The sequence below is a fragment of the Giraffa tippelskirchi genome, chromosome 2, assembly GCF_054371585.1.
Source record: "Giraffa tippelskirchi isolate mGirTip1 chromosome 2, T2T-mGirTip1v1.2.pri, whole genome shotgun sequence".
Classification (NCBI taxonomy): Eukaryota; Metazoa; Chordata; class Mammalia; order Artiodactyla; family Giraffidae; genus Giraffa; species Giraffa tippelskirchi.
In genome coordinates, this window is record NC_137276.1 from 167,205,419 (window position 1) to 167,230,455 (window position 25,037).

Sequence of the window (25,037 nt, forward strand, 5' to 3'; positions counted from 1 at the left end):
ACAGCTTCCCTACATGCATACTTAGCCCAAAGCCCAAGACTCAGGGGTAAGCAGGGCACTTTCTTGGTGTCAAGAACTGTGAAACCTGAGATTTGGTTTTACGCTTGTTGCCTTTCACAGATGCTAGCAGAAGTCACCAGACTCCTGGGTCAGGGACAAGAGACTTTATTACTCGTGGCATAGCAAGCACTACAAGTATCAGCATATTTGTTTTGGTTTGCCAAAGTCCCATGGGGGCAACCTGATGGGCCCATGTGGAACCACATGTAGTGAGTTTGGGTCACAGCTGAGGAACATGGGACCAAGGGCCTGGCACTTGCTGGCCTTATACACCGTAGCACATGAGCCAGTCTTCTCCACATTGGGAATGAGCAGTCATATCATGGTCACACTGTGTGCCCTCACCTACTTAGCTGTCTGAGTTACTTTCTGTAACAGGGGGTGGCTAAGCCTTGCATCTGGCACGCTCAGTCAGCATGCGCAGGTATGCTCAGGGTCACCCAGGAAAAGCCACACCCAGAACCCAGGCCTCTGGGTGCTTTTCCACCAGCTTCCTCTGCCTGTAGGGGTTTCCGTGGGACAGCTGGCATGCTTGAAAATCAGCCTGCCAGGAGGCATTAAGGTGGGTGGGGTGAGAGAAACAGGTCCACCACTTTGCTTTTCTGGGTCTGCCAACTTCTTTGGGTTGCTTAGGAGATGAAGAGGACATGGTGGCCAAGGCCAGTTGTGTCAGATTTGGTAGACCCAACCATTTAATGACCAAAACTGCAGTGGGTCTTTGAGTGGACATACAGTGTGTGTAGTTGAAGGAAACATAGGGAGGGTTAGGTGAGGGAAATGGCAGACCCATGGGCGTCCTGCTGAGGAAACTCAATTCATGTGACCGGGGCGCCACCCTCCACTCGCAGGTTGCTCTGACCCTTTACACACGCCCGTCCTTTTCCTCCAGATACCAGGCTCTCCCTGAGCCCTCAGATCCACGGCTTCCTGCTTCATCCCAGAAACCCTCTGACCCTCCTTGGAAAGTTCTGGGCCCTCCGTGACTCTCTCATTGCTGTCTCCTGCCGCTCCCTGGATGTAACTCTAAGGGGCCCACCATTCACACAGTGGGCACATGGGATTTTTCCTCTGCATCCATGTTGGGGTGAAGGTAGCATCTTTCCTTTCGTCCATCCTCTCTCACCTGTGAGCTCCTCAAGTGGACCCCTCCTGGCCCCCTGCAGAATATAACTGTTGTTGGCCTGGAAGCAGAGGCTGGAGGCTCACACACAGGGATGGGGTCAAGAAAGCTTTCAGAGTTCTGCTGGCGACAGACGAAGAGGGGGAGAGCCTCCACTGCCTCCTTGGTGGCGGTATGTGGAGTCCACTGAATTCTGTTTCGTCTCTCTCTCTCTCCCTCCCTCTGCCCCTGGGACAGCTCTTCCCGGCCCCGCTGCATACCCTCTCCAGGAAAATCGTGCGGTCCAAGATGAACAGCACCCTGGTGGGGGTGTTCACCATCACCCTCGTGTTCCTGTCAGCTTTTGTCAACATGGTGGGTGGCTCCACCTCCCCAGCGCCTCCCCAGCCCATTGGAACCCTGAACCCCACAAGCAAGGACTGGGAGACTTCCCCCAGGCCCTGGGGTTCTCCTTCCCTGGAAATTCTTATTTGGGTCTCACCTCAGGCCTGGGATCAGATTTAGGTCTAAAGCCTCTCACACAGCCTTTAGTCCTCACTCTCTAGGACAGAGGACCAGAAAGGCTCGTGGAAGTATACCCCCAAGGGAGGTTTATGAGCCCTGCCCTGGGTAGTTGGGCAAGTCTTGCCTGTTCCTCGGCCTCTTCCATGCTCATCCCCTGCCCTGGTCAGGGTCAGACTGCACCCAAAACCAGGTGGCATGGGCGGGTGCTGCCTGTGGAGATGGGCTGCCCTGGCCTGGCCCCCATGGGCTGAGTGTCTCCTCCCCTCTAGTTCACGTGCAACTCCAAGGACCTGTTTGGCTGCCTGGGGGACGAGCACAACATCAGTGCCAGTCAAGTCAACGCGTGCCATGTGGTGGAGTCGGCCGTCAACTATAGTCTGGGTGATGAGCAGGGCTTCTGCGGCAGCTCCTGGCCCAACTGCAACTTCCCCGAGGTACTGGGCAGGGTGGGGCAGGATGCAGATGGGGACCCGCCACCAGCCCTCTCCACCCTCAACTACTCTGACAGATAGTCAGGGGCCCTCGGGCTCACTGCCATTCCAGAAACCTCCTTCCCCCGAAGTCTATCTCACTCTATGTGCCAGACACCAGTGAGCAAGGCCAACCTCCCTGTATAATATTAACAACAATAATAGCATAGCTATTGCTCATAGGGTGCTTACCATGTGCCAGACACAGTGCTAAGAACTTCCCATTTACTCATTTAGTCCTCAGAGCAACCCTGTGACAAAGATGGTATTATTAGCTCCTTTATACAGATGAAATTGAGGCACAGAGAGGTTAAGTAACATGCCTAAGATCACACAGTTAGCAAGTGGCAGAGCCAGAGCTCCCACCCAGGTCACCTGACTTCAGAATTTTTGCTCTTAACCTGAAGGCAGAGCTGTTTCTGGACCCTCAGCAGCATACCCCAATGCTGCCCTGGGTGGCCTGCCTGACCCCTTTGCTGTAGGTCAGAGAGCAGAGGGGAGCAAAAGGAACCATATCCCAAACCAGTACTACCACCTGGCTCACCCATTCAAAGTATAGTTCAGTAGCTTTTAGTGTATTGCTGGGTATTGCTCCTACTAACTCACTAAAGGGCTTCCCTGGTGGCTCAGATGGTTAAGAACCCACCTGTAATGCAGGTAGACCTGGGTTCAATGCCTGGGTCGGGAAGATCCCCTGGAGAAGGGAATGTCAACCCACTCCAGTATTCTTGCCTGCAGAATTCCATGAACTGAGGAGCCTGGTGGGCTATAGTCCATGGGGTCACAAAGAGTCGGACACGACTGAGCGACTAACACACTTAGTATATTCACAATTTGTGCAGCCATCATTATAATGGAATCGTACAGCATATTTGTCACCCCAAAATGAAATCATGTACCTACAGATCATTGGGTTTAAAAACTTGGTGTTGAGAACCCTTAGAGAGCAGCATGGTATGCTGAGTGCTGCGCCACTCTGCTGGGCTTCCTTAGGGAGCCATTCTGCAGAGAGCAGCAGGATCAGGCTTCCCACCTAGCACATTGTCTCCCAGCACTGGTCACTCCCACAACTCAGCTCCCTATCAGGGCGCCCGTGAAATCTAAGATGATGGCAGTTTTTGCCCTTTTCTGGGGAGAAAACCCATGCTTTCATCCAACTCCCTAAGGGTCCCTGACTCATAAGAAGGCTCCAGGACAGCAGTGAGGGCCCCCGAGGACTCTCACAGTGCTGGCCGCCTTCCTCACCCCAGGGAAGGGGACTGATCCACCTCCCCTGTATGGACGGGGCGAGGGAGATTCAGTGAGAAGTAGGGCTCCCCTGCACCAGTGTCACCTGGACCGCCGGTCCCTGGGCCCCACCATGCGCTCACTCTGCCCTGGAAGCCATGCTCTAGCGCCTGCCCTTGGCTCTCCACCTCTCTTCCCTTTCACATCTGGCCTTTGCTCTCCACCTCTCTTCCCTCTCACATCTGGCTGACAGCCTCTAGGAGCTGCTGCCTCAGGGCTGTTGGCTGGAAGCCAAGGCTGTTTTTGGTCTTGCATGTGTCCCTTGGTGGCTGCTCCACGGGAGAGCAGGGGAACAAAGTGATGGCAGGGCCTGTTCTGGTTCCTCGTTTGTGGGAGACAGTTGATCACAGCCTTCTTTGGGCCCTCAGATCCCAGGCCTCACCAGCTGCAGACCCCTCAGGCTGAGCCCACCACACAAGTGTTGTTCTGATTCAGCAGTTCAGCAACTCCTCAGAGACCTGGATGGACCTCAGTATTAAGCTTTGGCCTTGTCTGGGCCCAGGGTCTGAATGAGCCTCCAGGCTGGTGCTTTGTTCCCCTCCCCATCCCTCGAGAACAGAATTATTATCCTTGAGGCTGATGTGTCTGGGTGTGCCCTCCCTACTCCTTCCTCTGTCCCTTTCCTGCTGGTGAGTTGAAGCAGGTCCCTCCCTCTCCCAGCCACCAATACTTGGCCTCCATCCCAAGGCAGAGGCAGCAGTGAGTCGCTTTGCCTGGCACAGAAATAGTGATGCTAAATTTAAAAGAAAGAGCAAAATAATAGATGCTGACTGTCTTGGATTAATATCAGGGGACAACAGAACAGAAATTGACCTCTGAGATGGCCTGGTTTGGCCCCTCGGACAATTGTCTGAGGCTCTGAAACTGAGGCTCTGAGACCAGAAGGGATTCCCCCCCAAAGTACAGGGAGAGGCACAGTCCCTCATCTGAAACATTTCAGATCAGATATGTTTTGGACTGTGAAATTTTTCAGAGTTTAAAAGGTTACCTCACACCTCGGTGCAATCTGGGCAACACCTGATAATGAAACACAGAAATATTTCTGCAGCAAAATGTAGGAATAGTCACAGGAAGCAGGACAAAGGTGATACTTCACATCACGTCAGTAGATCAGTTTGGCCACCAAATAAGGCAGTTCAGATGTTGCCACCACATCAGTTATGAAAACACTTTCAGTTTTTAGGGCTTTGGATTTAAAGTTGCAGATCCAGGGCTGGGGCCTGCACTCTCATAGTTATGGAGGGCACCACACACTGTGGCAGGGGGCTTCATATCATTTTTAATCATCACAGTAAGCCCATGAGAGAAAAGGTTTTGCATGCAAGGAAACAAGCTTAGGGGCTTTCCTGGTGGCTCAGATGGTAAAGAATATGCCTGCAATGCCAGAGACCTGGGTTCGATCCCTAGGTAGGGAAGATCCCCTGGAGAAGGAAAAGGCTACCTACTCCAGTATTTTGGCCTGACTGTATAGTCCATGGGGTTGCAAAGAGTCAGACACGATTGAGAGACTTTCACTTTCAACAAGCTTAGAGGGGTTGAATAAATGGCCAAAGTCACACAAACAGTCCATAATGAATCAGGGCTGGAGCTCAAGTTTGCCTGAGCTGGAAGCCCTGCTCTAACCATTGGGCACCACTGCTGGAATTGGTGGTATTTATCCTGCCGGCCCCATCTCCTGGTTTCTACCCAGGGCCATTCACATCACAGTACAAGTTTGCATCAGCAGAAACATCCCTAGACTCGGTTTCACCTGAGATCAACTCAGACTGGAGAGAGGCTGGGGGGCGGGGCCGGGGGCGGGGCCCGGGGCGCTAAAGCTGCCGTCCTCTCTCCCAGTACTTCACCTACAGCGTGCTGCTCAGCCTGCTGGCCTGCTCCGTGTTCCTGCAGATCAGCTGCATCGGGAAGCTGGTGCTCATGCTGGCCATCGAGCTCATCTACGTGCTCGTCGTTGAGGTGCCCGGTGTCACGCTCTTTGACAATGCCGACCTACTGGTCACGGCCAACGCCATGTAGGTGGCACCCGCCTCGGACCCCAAACGGGGTCTGGAGGATTGCAGAGAGACAGGAAAAACGGAAGACTGGGGTCCTGGGCCGCAGGGGGCTTCCAGGGGAGTATCCTTTTGCTCCCAGCTCTGACCACCTAGGCAAAAACAGTACAGTGTCTTTTTTCGCCCCCCATCCCTCTCCCAGTAATGAGGGTGGCCTTGGGGCTACTAGGTCCCCTGTCCTTCTGCCTCCAGACTCTTACTCAGTCCTGACTTCAGGCTTAAGTGATTTGTTCCTCATCTGTCCCAGGCAGCCTTTGATGAGCTATTTTCACCTCACTGCCCTTGCAACCTCAGGCCCAGAGGGGTCAAGGTCCAACAGAGCTGGAAACCAAGGTGTGTGGGAGCAAAGGAACAGCCTTGTTGTTTGTGGGCATTTGTCCTGCCTTAAGCCAGACATGTGGACATACTTTATCCCTTTCATCCTCATGGCAACTCAGCAAAGTAGACAGGGCCTCCCTGGGTAGTTTGTGCACTGCTCAAAGGCTCCTGACTGTGATGGTGAGCAGTTAAGTCCCACAGCCAAGAGGTGGCACGAATGAGGATTGTGCCCCGGGCATTCTAGCTGGCAGTCAGCCTGGTCAAATAGTGACAAGTGTCAGATTTCCCAGGGAGGTGGCTCTGTGAGGGGAAAGAGCTCTGATTTGGGGTCGAATTGAATTTGAATCTCAGCTTCAGACACACATTTGGTTATTTTTCCTGAATCTCCCATTATTTTTTCCCAGTAGAGTGTGAATAATCATGCCTATAGTAGTAATATGTGTGTAAAGTGCCTGATACGTAGTACCCTTTTCTTCCCATTACCACCTCTGCCCCCCCCACACACACATACACATCAGGAAGTGTAAAACAAGTGAGCTGACAGGTCTGTGTCCCCTGAGAAAATGCAGCAAACTGCTTTCTCTGAGTTACAGGAAAGGATTCATTCATCCATCTATCCAGTCACTCAAAAATATTTACAGGGCACCTACCTTGTTCCAGGCACCGAGCTTGGCAGTGGAGGTACAGTCATGGATAATATTGGCCATAACTCCAGTGTCAGAAATGATGTTACCTTCTTGTGCAGAGAGTGTCACCTGAGAAAATGAAGATGTAGTGAAGGATCTAAGGCAGATGCAAGGAAGAACTTCCCAGCAGCTGTGCAGGGCTGTGGGCAGATGACAGGGAGACTGTAGCACGGGGAGAGGTGCAGGTTGCAGTCCTGTGGGGACGGGAGAAGGAGGAAGTCGACCCTTCCACCCAAGGATGAGGCAAGAGCAGGACTCTGCCTTGTCTTTCTCTCTTGCCCTGCCCTTCCCCCACAGTCCCTCCCCTCCTCCTGCTAAAGTAGCCCCACCCAGAGAGTGGAAGTCCTTTCTGGGTTGAGAAACCCTGGAGTGGCTCTAGGACGGCACTGTTTACTAGAAAAATCATGCAAGCCACAGATGTAACTTTAAATTTTCTAGTAGCTATATTACAAAGCAAAACATGCAGTTAATTTTAATAATATATTTGTTTAACCAATATATTCAGAATATTATTTTCATATGCAGTCAGTTATAAATTATTAATGAAGATATTATTGATATCTTCCCACACTAATTCTTCAAAACCTGGTATCTGTTTTACACTGATAGCACATCTCAACCTGTACTAGCCACATTTTAAGCTCAGTAGCCACATATGGCTAGTGGCTACTGTACTGGACAGTACAAGTGTAGTGTTTCTCCTCTGGGTGGCAGCGACGGGCTGGGGTGGGAGAGGGGACAGGCTGCTGCCCAGGTAGGGTCCCAGGAAAGGACTGGATGATTTGTGGTCCTGGTGACCAGATGCTGCTAGGGACCAAGCTTTCTGCAAGCCTCCTATCCTGAAAGTGTCCTTGGCCTGGGGAGAGGGATGCTGGGGGGATGGTGAAGGAGCAGCAGTTGTGGGGGCAGAAATATCAGGCATGGGGACACAGAGCTGGGTGTAAAGGGTGTAGAGGGGGCAGGGGCGGCAGAGAGGCCTGGAGGCTATGAGGCAGGGAGCAGTTCTGAACAGCCCTCTTCAACTCCTGTTCACAGAGACTTCAACAACAACGGCACCTCCCAGTGGTGAGTTGAAGCTCTTGGTCTGAATTCCCTGATACGACCCCTGCCTGCTAGAGGCCACCAGCCCAGAAGAGAAAGCAGCGGTGCACAGGTGGGAGGGGGCCTTGGTAGCAAGGTGGGTGATGAAGAAGGAGGCCCTCCCCTCTCTAAGTGCCAATGGGGCCTCCCTGGGTAGGTACTGTTCTTTTACCATCTCCATCACCCCAAGATGATTTACAGACTCAGGACCAAGATTATCAGGACTCAGAGGCCATTCCACAGGCCTCCAGCTCTCCCTGGGTGCGTACATGAAACCCCAGGCACAGGAGAACACGTGCCCCTTCTGCTCCCAGAGGGGAGGAACAGAGGCCAGGCCTGCAGGGTTGATTGGTTAAGTCTTGCCTCCAGGCTGCTGCTGCACAGGGAGTATGCAGCCTTCAAGGTTTGGGCTCTTTGCTGGGACAGAAGAAGGGTTTGGGACAGCTGTTTTTTATTAGGAGTATTAGTAATGTTAACAGAAATATAATCAGACAATAATTGCTGCCAGTTTTGGAGTTCCTACTGTTTCTCAGATACTATACAGGAGTTTGCATACAGTATCTGTAACTCTTGCCATAATCTTGAAATGCGGGTATTGTTATCCCATTCTACAGATTAGGAAACTAAGATTCAGAGAAGTTAAGAGATTTGCCCAAGGTTGCCCAGAGACAGTCAGTATGGCCTGCCTGGCTCCCTTGTTATAACCCCTGTCTTGTCAACTGAGAGAGACCTGGGATGTATACATTGCCTTGTATGATGGCCTGGTTCATCCCCTGCTGTAACCAGAGGGAAGCACCCCAGTGATGGGGGGGAGTGAGCCTCAGGGGAGGAGTAATGGCTGCTGAGCTGCAGGGCAAGTAGGGGCTGTGATGGGGCTGTCCACCGGGAAGACAGCACACCTCAGGCAAAGTTAGAGCAAGAGGGTGAGGTGGGGGAAGCTGGAGTGGGAAGAAGACAAACAGGCCTGAGCAGCCCTCGGAGCCTGGCATGAAGCATGGGGCCTCTGCCTCCTGCCTGCAGCCCTGAGCACCCAACCAAGGTGGCGCTGAAGGTGGTGACGCCCATCATCATCTCCGTCTTTGTGCTGGCCCTGTACCTGCACGCCCAGCAGGTGGAGTCCACCGCCCGCCTCGACTTCCTCTGGAAACTTCAGGTGGGTGGCCAGGGGCTGGGGCAGGGGGGCGGGAGGAGGTATCCAGGCCTCTGGGCACTTTCTGGGCTGGGCTGGGCCTGGGTTCTGCACTGATGAGGTGTCCTGCTCAGGCCTCGTCCCAATTGCCTGGTACCTTGTGTCCTGGTGAGTCTGTCCCCTGCTCTCTGGGGCCAAGACGCCAAACCGCAGAGCTCCAGGCAAACCCACCCTCAACAGTGCCCAGTGCTGGGACCCTGATGGACAGGCAGAGGGAGAGGAGGGGAGCAGGGGGTGTGCAGTTCTGGGGCCTCAGAGGCCTGAGTGCGGGAGCTGGCACCAGAGGCATCTGAGCAGGGCTCGACGTGACCAGAACGGGACTTGAAGCCTCCTCCAGGGGAAGACAGCTGGAAGGGACATCAAAGATTGTTGACAGGAAGTCCAGCCAGGTGGCTATGTCCTGGCTTTGATGAGCAGTGGCCCACGCAGGGGCAGAGGTGCTGGGTGCTGGGTGCCCTGGTGGAGCTGAAATCTAACCAGCACGCTGCTGTCCAGGTTCTGTGCCCTGCATGCTGACTATGTCCACCTGGAGGAGGCGGTGATGCTGGGCCATGCACAGCGTGCTCCAGGTGCTAGCGGAAGCCTCTGTGTGGCCACTTACTACCTGCTGGACCACCTCGAAAGGTGCAGGAGAGGGTGCCCAGGACCTGTGAGAAAGCCTGGCTTTAGATAGGAGTAGGGGTGGGGCTCAGACCTGTTGCTCCCACCCAGCCGCTTGTAAGGCATAGCTTAGCCTGGCCCCTTTGCCTCCTCTGGCCTGACTCCTGTGTGCAGACCACTTCTCCAGCTCATCTGTAGCTTGCTTAGGCTTCCTCCATCCTCAGCTTCCCAGTATCATCGAGATTCAAGTCTTCGGGCCAGGGCAGGAAGCCTTGATTTTCACTGGCTGCTGAGCGAAAGTGGAGGCATCTAGCTGCCTCTGCTATTGGGAATTTTGTGTGAGGTCTTGCTGAGGTCCCCACTGAGGTCTCCAGTGGGAATGCCTTGAGGCTGAGGAAGCATGTTTTCCTGCAGAATGCTCCTCCTAAGCCCTGGGTCGGGAGGGGCCTCAGGGGTACCCACTGTGAGGCTGCATCTTCTCTTCTCAGGGAGCGGCCTCCCAGCCTCCTCCCCGCTGGCTCATGCCCCTCTTCTTGGGGAAGCTCCCGGGAGGCCACCAGCTCTCCCCTGGGGGCTGACCAGACTCTCTGGAGCTTGAAGCCAATTTCCCTCCATTCCTCTGCTTGCACCCCCCACCTCCCCCATGAGCCCTCTGAAAGCCTCTCCCAAGGTGGTTGCTGCTGTGTGACTCAGTTGTATTGCAAAGACCCCGAGAAAGGGGTGGAGGCCAGGGAGGGGGAGCATGCCACTCCACTTCTTGTGACTGACTGCCCCTTCACCCCCCACCTCTGGACCCTGTCCAGCTCGTGAGGGTACAGGGTCAAACGGAGCCTCCCACCAGGTTTCATCTGCTTTTATGGGAGAAAGTTGTAAAAAATTATTTTAAAACTTACAGAAAAGTTAAAAGAACAGTGTAAAGAACTTCATCAGATTCCCCAACCATTTTTCTGCATTTGCTCCATCACCCTCTCTTTTCTGACACGATGCCCCAATCCACCCGCACAGTTCCCCAGTGTCTACCTCCCCAAAGCAAGGACACTCTCTGCATTATTCCCATGCAAACCCCAGACAGGAAATCAACACAGTCCACCCACAATATATCCACTCACTGAACCATTCGTGTTTGGTCAACTGTCCCAGTTCTGGCCCAGGACCCCATCCAAGGTACCCTGTGCATTTAGTCATTATGTTTCTTGTCTTTGCCTCTCGGTTTGTCAGTCTTAAAGAGGTCCTTGTTCTGTAACTCTCAGTCTGGGGTCCTTGATGTTTCCTGTGTCCAGACTCGGGCCCCGCCTTCTGGGAGGAAAACCTTGGAAGTGACACTGATTAGGCACTTCTCAGAGCATCACCTTGAGGATTCCTCTGTGTTAGCCTGTCCTACCCCTGGCGACATTAATCTTGATCACCCTCTCAAGTGGGCATCTGCCAGATTTCTCCACTGTCAGGTCCCCATCTTCCCTTTTGTACCCTATTAGCATTTTGTGGAAAGATACTCTGGCATGACACCAATATTCTGATTCTCAGCAAACCTCACCCAGCAGTCTCAGCATCCATCACTGACTCCTGCCTGCCAGGTGTGATGACCTATGTCTGTCATTCCTTCTGCATTTGCTTTTTTTTTTTTTTAATTAATTTATTTATTTGGCTGCATTGGGTCTTAGTTGCGGCACGCAGGATCTTTTGTTGTAGGTGCGGTGTATGGACTTAGTTGCTCCACAGCATGTGGGATCTTACTTAGTTCCAGGAGTTGAACCCATGTCCCCTGCCATTGCAAGGTAGATTCTTAACCACTGGACCACCAGGGAAGTCCCCCTTCTACATTTGTTAATCGACATTCTCCTTTGAGGCAGAGCTTTCCTTGTGTGTGTTAGTTGCTCAGTCAGGTCTAACTCTTTGCAACCCCATGAACTGTAGCCCACCAGGCTGCTCTGTCCATGGAATTTTCCAGGCAAGAATACTGGAGTGGGTTGCCATTTCCTTCTTCAGGGGATTTTCCTGATCCAGGGATCCAACCCAGGTGTCCTGTATTGCAGGGGGACTCTTTACCATCTGAGCCACCAGGGAAGCCCAGAGCTTTCCTTATCTTCCTCTTACTTACTTCATTCATTTATCTACATCAGCCTACACTCATAGATTCCTATTGAATTCAGTGGAGCTTATACTCTGCTCCTCTCATTATTTATTTTAGTGTTTCACGTGTCCTGGCTTTGGTCAGTGTATCTTCAGGTTGGCTTCTATGTTCTTTGACACGTCTCCATCATTCTTTGAGCATTTTTTTACTTTCTGGCACAAGATGATGTCTGGGGCTCATCATGTACTTTCCCTTCAAAGCGCCCCAATTGTTTTTCATGGAGAATGGTGTTTAGAAACCCAGATCAGGGCACCCAGTGTGCTCATTGTTCTAGGTCCTCTCTGTGGAAAAGCTAGGAAATGTATGTAATTATATAGAAAATACACACATATACACATACATATGAATGGATACTACCGCAGTAACTGTCAGTTGATATTTAAAACCATGAGTTGGTAGCAATACCCCCATTCCCAATGGAATACCTCAGGCTTCTTTCTAGCCTTCCTCCTTCCATGCATTCAAATATTATCTCTTGCAGTGAGAACTTCCCCTTCTATTTCTTTCACATATTTACTCATTTGTTCAATGGAACTGACCTCCCCACCACCCCAGCCCCCTTCTCTGCCCCACCATGCCCTCTCCCCGCCTCACCACCCTGCTTCCTTGCTGAACACCCCACATGTGGCACTCCTTCCTCTGATCACGTCCTTCCTCAGGCACAAGCACTCTGCACAAGGCTGGGAAGGAAGGGAAAATTGAAAAAGAAGTGGCTGACCACTCCCCATTTTGAAAACATGCACGTGTATGTGAGTGTGGGGGTGAGTGTGTCTCTACCTGCCAGCTGTGTCAGCCTGTCTCTACTGAAGCATCTCATGATGTTCCCACATCCTTCCGTCTCGCATTGTCCTCCAGGGCTTTGGGGAGGGGTAAATAATAACCTGAACACAGGTCCTTGGGATGGATGAGTGATGGTCCTTGCCCCGCCCCCAGTCTCACCTAGCAGCCCATTTAGCTGTTGGATCTGTGGTCATGGTGGGTGGGTATGGTGCTGACAGGGAGGTGGGGAGCCTGGGGTCCTTAGCTCCCCTGAAGCACCTGCACAAGACACACACCTGCATGGCCCCCTCCACTGGGCCTTGGTCCTCAGGAGAGCCCACTCTTATCTCCTCCCATAGCCTTGACCTTATTAGGACCAGCAAACACCTGTGAACCCCTGAGCCATCCTGCCTGAGCAGATCCCAGCCCTAGAAGCAGCTGGCTGTGCTGGCAACTGCCCAACACATCTTGGGCAGAGTTCCCAGAGGTGGCAGGTGCACCTGACCAGCGCCTCTGTGCTTGGCTTCTGTTCCCAGCAGCAGCTGTGCTCCCAGCGTCCCCACCCTCAGCCTCCACTGCCTGACACTCTGGGCAGATGCTCTCTGGGAAAGCATTCCTGCCACCTGTGGGCTGATCAGAGGAGCTGAGGTGCTCCTGGGTCCCCAGGCGTGTGGTCTCCATGGGTGGTAGGGGCAGGAGTGGGGGCAGCCTGGTGCATCTTCAAAGCAGCTGGGGCCCCTCTGCGGGGACAGCAGGGAAAAGGAGAGGGACTCCCACACCAGCCTTCTCCCTTGGCACACCTGTTCCAGAGCAGGAGCAGAAGGCCCTTATTTATGGGAATTGTTGTTGTTGTTTAGTCTCAAGGTCGTGTCTGTTTTTGTGATCCCATAGACTGTAGCCCACCAGGCTCCTCTGTCCATGGGATTTTTCAGGCCAGCATACTGGAGTGGGTTGCCATTCCCTTCTCCAGGGGATCTTCCCGACCCAGGGATAGAACCTGCATCTCCTGCTTTGCATGGTTCTTTACCACTGAGCCACCAGGGAAGCCCAATTTAGGGGAGGGGGGTGGTCAAAGTGTCCCACCCCACAGGAGCCACATGGCAGGAAGATAGCATGTGCCCCCCTGGCATCTGAGGGTTCAGGAGCTTCCTTGGGTGTGACCCACCCATCCCAAGAATGAAGTGGGTCCTCTCACCTCGTCCCTCAGCTTTCTCCTTCCCCCTTGGAGCCAGACCTGCAGCCTTGATGGGTGTAGCAGCTCCTTCCCCGTGGGCAGCCACTGCCCACCTGGAGACTCCAGACCCTGAGAAATAGTCCTGGCCTTTTTGGACGTTCTAGCTGCAGTGAATAGAAAGGCCTCCATGTTTAGTTAAGGAAGGCCCAAGAAGGCTGGCTAGATCTTTTAAACAGCCCTGCTAATGATGCTTGGCCTGCCTATCTGCCTGCCTTACCTGCAGTGTTGCTTGCCCCCATTCAAGGGACCATACTGTTTGCTGTTGAGGGGAGGAAGCAAGCAGAACCCCCTTCTGGACCCTTGTGCCCCTTGAACACTCTGGTCAGCTGGCTCCTTGCACACCGAAGTGCAGGACTACCTCTGTGCTTCAGCATGTGGGCCACTGTTGGCCTCTTGACCTGAGGGCTCTGAGCTGTCCTGTTATCCTGGGGCACCTGCACCCTCTGGTCCTAGGGGAACCAGGGAGACCAGGCAGGGCTCTGAGCAGGTTTCCCTGCATTCAGTGTGCTAAAGTGATTTTTATCAAATTGCTTTTCTGTGTGCGTTTCCTTATACGAAGAGGAAAATGGACCATCGAGGAGCACTTGGGTGGCTAGAGGGCCGTGTGGGTTTGGGTTTGAACCATCCTTTTACCCTCCTGCCTCCTTTTCATCTGGAGCAGACAGGATCCGTCCAGCTTCTCCTCTGGGACCTGTTTTCACTCAGGGTCTCTCCTTCAGGATCAACGCTCTTATAGGTGTCGCTTTCCAAGAGGCAGGCGGGGAGAGTTAGCCACTTACAGAGCTCTCTTTTCTGATGGTCAAAGTAATAGATGCTCTTTATAGAAAACCTGGAAGTAGAGACAGCAGTGAGGATGCAAAGCTGGCACTTGCTGAAATCTTGGGCCCATGTGGGCACGTAGGTGGGCTGCACTGCCTTTTTCTAAGCGGCCTGCTGCTTGCCCTCCCTCTGACTGGGCCCTCTGTCCCAGGCCACAGAGGAGAAGGAGGAGATGGAGGAGCTGCAGGCCTACAACCGGCGGCTGCTGCACAATATTCTGCCCAAGGACGTGGCCGCACACTTCCTGGCCCGCGAACGGCGCAACGACGAGCTCTACTATCAGTCGTGTGAGTGCGTGGCCGTCATGTTCGCCTCCATCGCCAACTTCTCCGAGTTCTATGTGGAACTGGAGGCCAACAACGAGGGCGTCGAGTGCCTGCGGCTGCTCAACGAGATCATCGCAGACTTTGACGAGGTGCAGCTGGGCCCCAACACCCCCTTTCCTATCACCAGTGTGAGTGGAGATGTCAGGAGCCCTGACAGTGTCCCAGGCACTGCCACAGGTGCCTGTGTGTATTTCTTCCCCATCACCTTGTCTCAATGGGGAGGCACAGACTCACAGACATTAAGCGTCTTGCCTTGGGTCACTGCCTGTAAGCGGCAGAGCTGGGGTTTCAGCCTCAGCTGCCCCATCAAGGCCCCGCCTGGCTGACTCGCCAACCACCCCCATCACCTGCCATTCCTCTTGTGCCACCTCGGGCTGGACAGGGCCTCAGGCTGGGACTAAGCGTTTGAGAGAGTCCAAGGGAGGAGGGATTCCCAGGCTAAAGGAGGAGGTGGGACCAAGTTGCAAAGCCTTGAACTGCAGAAGCAGAAACAAAGACATTTTCTTTGTTGAGTACCTAGTGTGTACCAGGCCCTGAGGAATACTGTGCCCAGTAGAGCAGTCTCGGTGCTAGGAGCTCACCATGTAGTGAGTGTCAGAGGGATAAGCCCAGCAGGAATACAGGGGCCGGGGCATGGAGCACAAACACTAGCAAGATGGTGGAGCTGGGACCAGGCAGTGTCAGAAGCAGCCCCCGAGACTCCGGGGCATCGTGGTTACTGGAGTTGGCTGAAATGGATGTAGACAGGCTTCTGGAAGGTCCTGGAGATAGGAGAAGAGTGGCCTGCTGGACAACAATTAGGAGGCTTCCCTGGGAGGGATGGGGACCTTAGGCAGCAAAGGGAAAGGCGGCTGCCAATCCATATTAGGGAAAAGAGCCCCAGAGGTGACTTGTGACCTGGCCCCAGGGGCTCTTGTATGTGACTGGGCTCATAGCCCACAGCCTCTAGACAGCCAGCGGGTGAGTGCTAGAGGAGGCCTGACTGTTGGGGAGCACTGAGGCTTTACACTGAGTTGGTGACAGAGATGGGCCCCTCTGTGTGAACGGGGGAGACACGAGGGGCTGTGCTGCTACACTCCCCTGCAGACCTCAGTACCCAACTTTGGGGTGACCCAGGTTTGGCCTCCTTCTTCCCAGATCATTAGTGAGGACCGGTTCAGGCAGCTGGAAAAGATCAAGACCATCGGCAGCACCTACATGGCCGCCTCAGGCCTCAATGACTCCACCTATGACAAGGTGGGCAAGACCCACATCAAAGCCCTGGCCGACTTCGCCATGAAGTTGATGGACCAAATGAAGTACATCAACGAGCACTCTTTCAACAACTTCCAGATGAAGATCGGTGAGCCTGGCTCAGAGCGCTGAGGGCTTGTAGGGGCTCCCCAACCCCCCTCTCCCATCCTGCTTCCATGACCCAGTCCAAGGAGGCTGACGTTATAGTTTGTCCCTGCCCAAGGGGTGGGGGTTGGCACCCATCACACAGCAGAGTTCTCCTGGGGCCTAGAGGTGCCTCCTCTGCATGGTGGTAAGCATGGGACACCCTTTTTCTCAATTCCTGCCTTTTCTACTCACTATGCCCACCAGAGAGGCTTTGTGGGGGATGCTGTGTGCCAAGGGCACAGGGTTCCCCATGGGAGAGACTGGAACTCAGAAAGGGGTTATTGCTGAGTTCTAAGTGTTTTCTGTGTGTGTGAGCAAGATCTAGGTGATGTGAAGGTTCTTCTAATCTATACAAACTGGGGAAAGAAATGGTGAGGATTTGGAGATAAGTTGAGTCCACATATCTTCCTTGTATTTCTTCTTTGTCAAATGCTTTGGCCCTTGGTGGGTGGCTTTGAGGAGCTTCCCAGATGCTGTGGTATCTGGGGGCAGGGCTGCTGCAGGAGAGAGGGGGCAGTTCTGAGCAGAGTCCCTGGGCCAGTTTCAAAACAGGCAGAGCTATATTCGACTTGTTTACAAAATCTTTGAACCAAAACCCTATATAATTTTTTTCAATTTTTGTATTTATTATTTTATTTCTTAATTGAAGTATAGTTGATTTACAATATAATATTAGTTGTGGGTATACAGCATAGTGATTATACTCCAAGTAAAGTTATTATAAAATATTGGCTATATTTCCTGTGCTATACATCTTTGTATTCCTTTTGTTGTTTATTACCCCAGTCTTCTATTCTGACACTTTTCAACTCTACAGAAGAGCTGCAAGAATAGTGCAGGGAAAACCCATGTACATCAGCACACTTGCCTATTTGCTCCACTACTGCATCCACTAAACGATCTGAGAAACACAACTCTGTGTTGCTTGATAAGGTTCAAGGTGTCTCAGTGGCTCGTTTTGTCCTTCCTTATCTTGTCAAGGATACCCAGGCTTTCAGAATAAGAGTGACTTTTTCAAAAGAAACAGCTTTGTCGAGCACTGCTCTCTGCCTCTTGAGATGGTGGAGATAAAGAATGCTTTCCGAAAGAGCAGTCCTTTGTCAAAATTTTAATGTATTATCAGCTCCCTCCCAGAAATGTTTCAGGCCAAAAATGATTCAGATTTCAAATTTTTAAAAAAGGAACAGTGATTCACCAACAAAGATACTGGTATTTCAGTTCTCAAAATTAGCACGTTAAACTGAAATATGGGTTCTTAAAAGTCAATATTGTTTGTGATCATGAAGGTCCTCAGCAGATCTTTTGTTCTGGCCTGAGTGCTGGGAACTGGCTTTCCCTGAGGAGCTGGCCGTGCGGGCTGGTAGGCACATGCCTGCGGATTGGACCAGGTTTTCATTTTGCATCAGGTGCTGGACAGCCAGACCAGAGACAGCTTGGCGGGGGTTGGGCTTTGACTGGTGAGCAGTCTGTGCTTCTGTGTAAACATCACCCCTGGTTTCCCATGATGTTGCCATCCTTGTTTTCCTTTCACTCCACTTCCCCACTTCCACTGATCTGCACTTCTCTCCTGGCATGTACGTTTCTGGCAGCTGCCCCAGCTCCCGCGCTGGACCAGGACTGGGGATTGAGTGGCAGGCAGACAAGGAGCTGGGCAGGCAGCTGGGAGCCTTGTGTGGTAGATCCTGCCCTACAGACGCCGGGATGTCTTCCCTGGGGAGCATGGCTCCCCAGTCACCAGTGAGGGCAACAGCCCAGCCTGGGAATAGCATGTAGGGTAAAAAGCTACCTGTGGCTTGATGGACCCAAAGAGGAGGCTGGTGGAGGGAAGAGTTTTGAGGACTGATGACATTTCTGATCTAGTGAGTGGTCGAGGGGGATGTGTGGGAGCTTCTGCTGTATTTGTGGCCACACGCTAAGAAATAGTTAAGCCACAATTAGGCTTAATGAGGCCCATCATGAGAGACAGTTTATATAATACGAGGGAGTGCCCTGGGCCTTGGAGATGGGGCAGAAAATATCTAGAGAATGCTAGTTGAGGCAGATGTGTCTGGGAAGGACTTTGCTGGGAGAGGAGGAAGGGCATTTGAGGTAGAGACCAGCACAGCAGAGGCTCAGGGGCAGGGCTGCTCAGTGTTGTCTTGGGCAGGACTAGGAAGGCAGACAGACTGGGGCAGAAGTGGAGGAGAGAGATGGAGAGGGAGAGTCCACATGGATGCAGCAGATTACTTCCCGGCGTCAGTCACTGTGGCATCACCGCCCTGGTGCAGAAACCTGGGGGTGAATTACTTGAAGAGAAGAGAAACTGGGCAGGGAAGTGGGTTAGGAGGCAGGTTCTGAGAATGAGAGTGGTGGCAGCCCTGGAACAGAGGAGCAAAGCGAGTCTGGTATGCTGAGTCTGAATTAAAGGTGGAAACTTAAATGCCACCAGGAGAAGGGTGATTAAAGAAAGGCAACTGGAAAATAGAAACGGTCACTAGAAGCCTTAAAGAGGGCAGTCTAGCGGTGGATTTGCAGGAGCTGAGTGTTGCCTGGGTGACAAGGACACAGGAGTAGTGGCTATGTGAATGCGTTCCTGTGGTCTCGAGTTAGCAAGTATGTGATAGGATCAGAGCAGTGGCAGCTGTGGGGTTAGGTACAGCGTCAAGCCAGAAGGACCCTGGGTGTCTTCCAGCCAAGAGTCAGGGGGAGAATCTGCCAATAATCAGGGAGGAATGGTATCAAGGGCAGGCAGGAAGAGTTGGTCTGAACCCTGATGAGAATTCTGACTTCTGTCCTCTGCAGGGCTCAATATTGGCCCTGTGGTGGCGGGCGTGATCGGAGCCCGCAAGCCTCAGTACGACATCTGGGGCAATACGGTGAATGTGGCCAGCCGCATGGACAGCACCGGTGTGCCCGACCGCATCCAGGTGAGTGCAGGAGCGTCCACCTCCATGTCCACTTGGGGACCTCTGTGTGATGTTAAGCGGTCTTCCAGCAGACTGCTCACAGTTCCTAGTCAGAATTTCTGCAGCCGCATTTGAGGGAGATGGGGTGGTTGGTTCTGATGCAGTGGAAACTTGGAGAACACAACTGTGTTTCAGGCCCTCAGTACCTTGGACAGATCTTCTAGCCTGCGCAAAGCCCTCTACTGGCCACAGGAGGAATTGTGGGGAATGGCACAGCCAGCTGCCCATGCCAAGCCAGCAGTGCTAACGCCACCCGCCAGGCACATAGAGCAGACACAAGGCAGGGGGCTGCAGGGAGCAGGATTTGCTAAATGGAGCTCAGAGCACTCAGGGCTTGGTTCTGAAAGCGAGACAAGGCCACTGGTCCCTGGATGGTGCCCCCCCCGCCACCAGTCTTAACAGCCAACGAGCCTGGCCAGAGACCTGGAGACTTTCTTGTCTCTTCATCCTGTGCAGGCTGGTGCTCTTCAGCCGCTTTTCTTTGTTTTTCTCAGGCTTTGCTTGATCTGACACAGAGAGGCCCTGAACTGTGGAACCTTGGTTAGCCTTCCTGGTCTCAGTTTTCCCAGGTGCAAACTGGGCCATTTTTAGGGTCCTTGCTCACATGGACACTGCTTAACCATCCCCTAACTTCACTCCCTTGTGGGGCCTCTGAACAAAGGGACTGACCCCAGCACAGCCCTGGCTGGCCTGTGGGTGTTGCCTGAGGGGCCTGGCCAGATGGCCTCCTCTCACCTCCATCCTGGGGGTGGGGGGTGTGGTGGGGAGAAGAGAGTGGGACAGAAAGGTGGGAGTGGGGGTCCTGAGGAGAGACAGAGAGAGAGGAGAAGTGTTTACAGAGTTTCAACCCCACCCCCCACCCCCCACCCCCCGACACACACAGATGTGAGGGACTCAGTCAGTGACCCACAGCAGGGCACCTACCTTTACATAGGGCTTACCTTTCACAGAATGTACTGCCCCTTCCTCCCTGGCTGGACAGCAGGTGTGGATGGGGGCCCCTGCAGGGGTGCTGGCCATACTCAGAAATGGCTCTTGGATCACCCTGTGGTGAAGCTTTAGTCTCACTGCTCCCTTGTCACCTCTGCTTGGCCCTTCGCCCTGCAGTAGTGTCCTGTCATTACTGACACTGCCTGTGAGTCCTCCTCTTTGTTCCAAAAGCCAAAGCAGAGGCGGGCAGCACAATCTGAAGTGAATCTGGGCTCTAGCATTTACCAGCTGCGTGACTTCAGGCAAGCGGCATAGGTTTTCCGAGCCTGAGATCATAGTTCTCACCTCATAGGAAGATGAAATGAGATCAGCAGTGGTTCTCAAACTGTCTGTGGTGGAAAACCAGTTTCTAGAACCTTCTGAAAGTTCTGGAGTGAGGCTTTGGTAAAACACTTGGGCACGGATTGTGGGGAGTCCGAGGGCTGTGAGGGCCTGAGAGCTCCCCTCAGCTTCTGCGGTTCTCTCATTGTGGAGGAGGACGATAGGCAGTGCGTGGCCACAGGCACGTTGAGAGGCTGGCCACCCCACCTGGCCGGGATTGGGTGCTGCCTACTTCTCGGTTCTGAGGCCCTTCCTTGGAGGAGCTGCCCCACAGAGGGGCTGCCACCCACCCTTCCGAGTCAGGGGCAGTCAGGTCATGGATGGCCTGTCCTCTCTCCTTCTTTGCCTCTTAGGTCACCACAGACATGTACCAGGTGCTGGCCGCCAACACGTACCAGTTGGAGTGCCGGGGTGTGGTCAAGGTCAAAGGCAAAGGCGAGATGATGACCTACTTCCTCAATGGAGGGCCCCCGCCCAGTTAGCAGCCACCGCGGACGCCAGGCAGCCTGGCCTCCAGAGACACGGCGGAAGCCTCACTCCAGCCCGCGAGGCCGTCCTGAGATTTCCCACTTTGACTCCAGAAGCAGCCTCTGCCTTTGAGGGCGGGAGGGCTGGCGGTCTCCGTCCAAGGCCCGGGGTGCCAGCGTCCTGCGAGCACCAAGCTGACCAAAGATGTCTCCCTCTATTGAAGGCGCCGCCACATGGGTCGGAACCTCGAGTTTTCTGACTGACGGGAGCTGCCGCGCGCCCGTAGAGGAGCGGCAGGAGGGATCGGGCTCGGCGGAGCCGGCCGTCTGGGCGCAGAGCCGCGGAGCTCGGCCTCCGGCGGGCGGGAGGCGGCGCCACTCTGGCCCTGGCCCGGGGCTGCTTTTCTGTGTGAGCCTTTACACTTCAGACCGAGCGGCGGCTCTGCAGGCCTCGGAAGGAGTGCTGGCTTTTGGATGGACCGTGGCCTTCATGGCGGGCTCCTCCCACAACCCACAGCCGGTGCCCCTGGAGGGGGCAGAACTAACTGCGAGGGGGAGGCCAGAGGACTCGGAGCAAGGAGTGGTGGTTCTGAGAAAAAAAGAAAATATTTATTAAATAAAACAAAACACGTTTCTGTGCCCTTCTTTAGACTATGCTAGTTGTATGCGTGTAAGAGACCCACAAGCAAACCAGGATGCCACGGGGGGGAGGGCAGGGATCCCAACTTGTCTTTTTGTATTTTTTATTTTGTATTATTGAAAACCTTGAAGATCTAACAAATATACCAAATTCTATATTTTGTAAATTCTCTATATTAGAAAACAGCTGTGCACAGCAGGGCGTTTGTGCTCATTTGTACTGTATGTATGTCGATGTATGTACTGGAGTGTGTGTGTGTATGTGTGTGTGTGTTTATGCTGTGGAACTGTTCTCATTCAGGACACCTGTTTCCCTCACCTCAGATTTTCCCAGGTCCAACCAGAGCAGGGAGCGTGTCCTTTTGGGGTTCCATATACAGGAAGATGCACGCGCACGTTACCCCATCTTTCTCCCTGTCTCTCTCTCACACACACACAAACTCGTCACCTCTAAAGTAAAATGCAAACAGAATAAAAAGAAAACAAAAGCCTCTTTCCCATCTCAGGCCGAGCTGGAGTCAAGGGAAGCAGCCTCAACCCATGGCAGACAGCAGGGCCTCCTTCCACCCTTCCTCTCCCAGAGATGTCAGCTTTTGCTTCAGGCAGAAAGGCGGCCCCTGCAGCCCTGAGAGCTCAGCTGGTGTGGTGGTGTGGGGAAGGCTGGGCTGCCTGGCTTCCTATGCTGGCCAAGGTGTAGGCGTCTCTCTCTGGAGATGATCCCTCAGGCAAGGAAAGGATGGGGGCTTTGCTGTCCATCTACAAACCAGACAGAGGAAAGAGTGGAGGCCAACCCATGGGCCAAAGCCAGCAGAAATTTCATTTTGTCTGATTTCATTTGGGGGGGTGGGAGCAGTCAAATACACTAAGAAAAATTTCTGTTTTTTATGTCCTATGAGGGAGGCATTTGGAAAATGATATACTGTCATAGAGACCTTATTCAAACAGAATCCTTGGGTCCTGTACCCAGATCTCTTCATTCTGTCTCAGGGCAGCATTATTCTCACCTCCTATGTGAGCTTGAAGAAGGTGAGGAGGCAGCTATATGCCAGCTGCAAAACGTTACTTTGACACCCCCCTGCACCACCTCTCAGTGGACACTAGCCCCGCCCTCCCCTTTCTACACACCACCTCCCACCCCAATCAAACACAATTCTGAGAAGCAAAGCTTATGGGCCTAACACTGGCAGCCTTAGTCTATCTGTGCTTTTGCTGCTCCATCCTCTGAATTCTGCATCACCCCTGCATCTGTCGCAAGGGGCTAGCATTCTCCATGGTGTTGTGTTTGAGTCCCTGACCTCTCCATACGGCCCGCCAGGGGTGCTGGGTTTTCATTTTGCTCCCAACCTGAGTAATGTGTGTGCTGGTTTCTCTAGTGTTTCCCCTGTTGGTCATGGCCTCCCTGGCCTTGTGGGGCCCCTCCCTCCCATCCCGGCAGTGACTGGTGACCACGTGCAGTGCTAGCTCTTCATTCCCTCCAAGGGGTGTGCACTCTTTTTATCCCTGCTCTTGCAAAAATGAATACAATTATGATTTCCCATGGAAATGGAAAAGTCTATTTAAATAATTTAACTATTAAACACTTTCACTGGTAACGTGTCCTGGTCTAATTTGCGTCTTGGGCGGTGGGCCTGTTTCCAGTGGGAAGAACAGTGCTCTCAGAGCAGGACAGGTCCTGCAGAGGACATCTCAGAGGGTAGAGAGCGCCTCTGAATGGGGACAGTGCACTGCTGTGGTGAGAATGTTAGCCAAAGACTGCAGTCATTGTGGCAGCAGGTGGGAGAACACTGGTGACCTTGGACATGCCAGGGTGCAGGAGGCTGCAGGATGGAGAGATATGGAGAGAGATCAAGGGAACAATCAATGAAGGATGGAACCAGAAAGATCCAGGATCAAGGGGAGGATGTTTTAAAACAGGTGAGCCAAATGTGTTTCAATGCTAAGGGAATGAAAGTTGAAAATACAAGAGGAAACACAGATCATCGAAAGGACCCAAGTAGGTGGCAGTGGGGGAGATGTAGGCAGGAGATGAACTGACCTGACTTGGATAGCTAGGAATACTTATCAGGCAATCTGTGTGCCAGAGCCTGGGGAAAGCAACCTACAAACATGGCTTCATTTAATCCTCCTGGCCACCACATTTCACTGAGGAAGGAACAGAGAGGTCGAGTCATCTGCCTAAGTCCACACAGCTGGTAATTAACAACCAAGATTAAGGTGGGCCTGTCGAGTAAGACCACACAGATAAGTAACTTCACATGTGTCCAAGACTCCTCCTTTCCCGAGAGGTAGGGAAAGGTGGTAGGAGGGCAGGGGACCCTTTTCAGCAATTCCCAGCTGCTGCCTCCATTAAACGCAGGGTTATATTTGGCTTCAGGAAATAAAGCCAGAGGAGCTTGGTCAAATAAAATTGAACACAAGTGAGAATGAAGGAATTATTGAAAGACACTTCACTGGGGTTCATTGCAATAATGGCCACAGAGGGACACAGATGTGGTATTCCTGATTCTAGGTAGGCCTCCTGTTCCAAAGAGAATAGCTATCATTAGGAATTCAAATATGTGTGGAAAAGAATGTAATTGCATAGAGCTAAAGTTTATTTATAATTAATTCATTCATTATTTTTGGCTGTGCTGGGTCTCCGTTGCTGCACAGGCTTTTCTCTGGTTGTGGCAGGCAGGGGGCTACTCTGTAGTTGCAGAGCGCCAGCTTCTCACTTCGGTGGCTTCTCTTGTTGCCGAGTGTGGAAGATCCCGCATATCTTGGAGCAACTAAAGCTGTGCACCACAACTATTAAGCCTGTGCTCTAAAACCTGGGAAATGCAAATACTGAAGCCCGAGCATTCTAGAGCCTGTGCTCTGCAACACAGAGCTCAATTTTAACTTAGAGATCTTTCAGTATCTTTTAGGAGTGCAACCATGGGAAATCATCAGTCAAATCCATTTCACCTGTAACCTGCCTTCACTAATCATTTTAACTTGCTACAAAGGACTTGGGTGTCCTCCAATCTGCATAAACAATGAGGTACTGGCCTAAGTTGCTTTCCAGAAATTTAAGAGTTAGCTACGTCCTGTTTGAGATGAGCCAGCCAATTCAGACTCTTAACCACAGACCCCTCAACTAGGCAGGCACAAGTGACCTTTTGAACAGGCAGAAGCCTGTAGCTTTGTTACGCTCGCACAGAATGAGGATTTTTGCACCTTTTTCCAGTCACCTTTCCCCACATTCCCTCGTCCTCCAGTCACCCTGTTTCTTTATTGGTTATCCTATATCAGTACCCCATGTCTCTTGCACTGGGGAGGTGGATTTGAGATGCCTTCTCCTGTTTCCTTGCTTGGCTGCCTTGCAAATAAATTCTCAGTTTGCTGCAAACCTTGGCATCTCAGCATTTTGGCTTGCTGTTCTTCAGGGAGGATGAACCTGATCTGATAACAGGTTTGATGAGCCTGCCAGAAGTCCAGAGGGAGTTTCTGCCCGTAGTTTGTCAGCCCCTTGCTGGTATTGAGAGCATGTGAGCAAGTTCAAGCAGCTTCCTGGGCCCTTTGTTCCTAGGGCTACCCACCCAGATTTCCTCAGGGAGAGGCCACTGACCTCTAGCGTTTAGTTTCGTTTTGTAGCAAACAAGTGGCTTTGGGGTTTGGAAGCTGTCTTTGGGTGAGAAAC

At 52.7% G+C, this 25,037-nt stretch overlaps 1 protein-coding gene and 1 long non-coding RNA gene across 3 annotated transcripts in view; one reads left to right on the forward strand and one right to left on the reverse strand.

The window, feature by feature from the left end:
• ADCY5 (adenylate cyclase 5) overlaps positions 1-22,968 on the forward strand; it is a 158,216-nt gene extending 135,248 nt beyond the window's left edge. For both annotated transcript variants that reach the window (XM_081571742.1, XM_081571743.1), the window contains 9 exons: positions 1,418-1,534; positions 1,954-2,118; positions 5,278-5,453; positions 7,532-7,561; positions 8,597-8,729; positions 14,460-14,723; positions 15,772-15,976; positions 18,796-18,920; positions 20,624-22,968. In XM_081571742.1, the coding sequence (XP_081427868.1) occupies positions 1,418-1,534; positions 1,954-2,118; positions 5,278-5,453; positions 7,532-7,561; positions 8,597-8,729; positions 14,460-14,723; positions 15,772-15,976; positions 18,796-18,920; positions 20,624-20,752 (1,344 nt within the window). In that variant the 3' untranslated portion in view covers positions 20,753-22,968. The remainder of the gene's footprint in view (positions 1-1,417; positions 1,535-1,953; positions 2,119-5,277; positions 5,454-7,531; positions 7,562-8,596; positions 8,730-14,459; positions 14,724-15,771; positions 15,977-18,795; positions 18,921-20,623) is intronic.
• On the reverse strand, positions 17,108-22,132 carry LOC145538888 (uncharacterized). The gene is made up of 4 exons (XR_014077310.1): positions 21,696-22,132; positions 20,235-21,326; positions 19,901-20,060; positions 17,108-19,465 (listed from the first exon to the last, which is right to left on the reverse strand). It is a non-coding gene; the product is annotated as an uncharacterized LOC145538888 (long non-coding RNA).
• Positions 22,969-25,037: the final 2,069 nt, after the last annotated feature.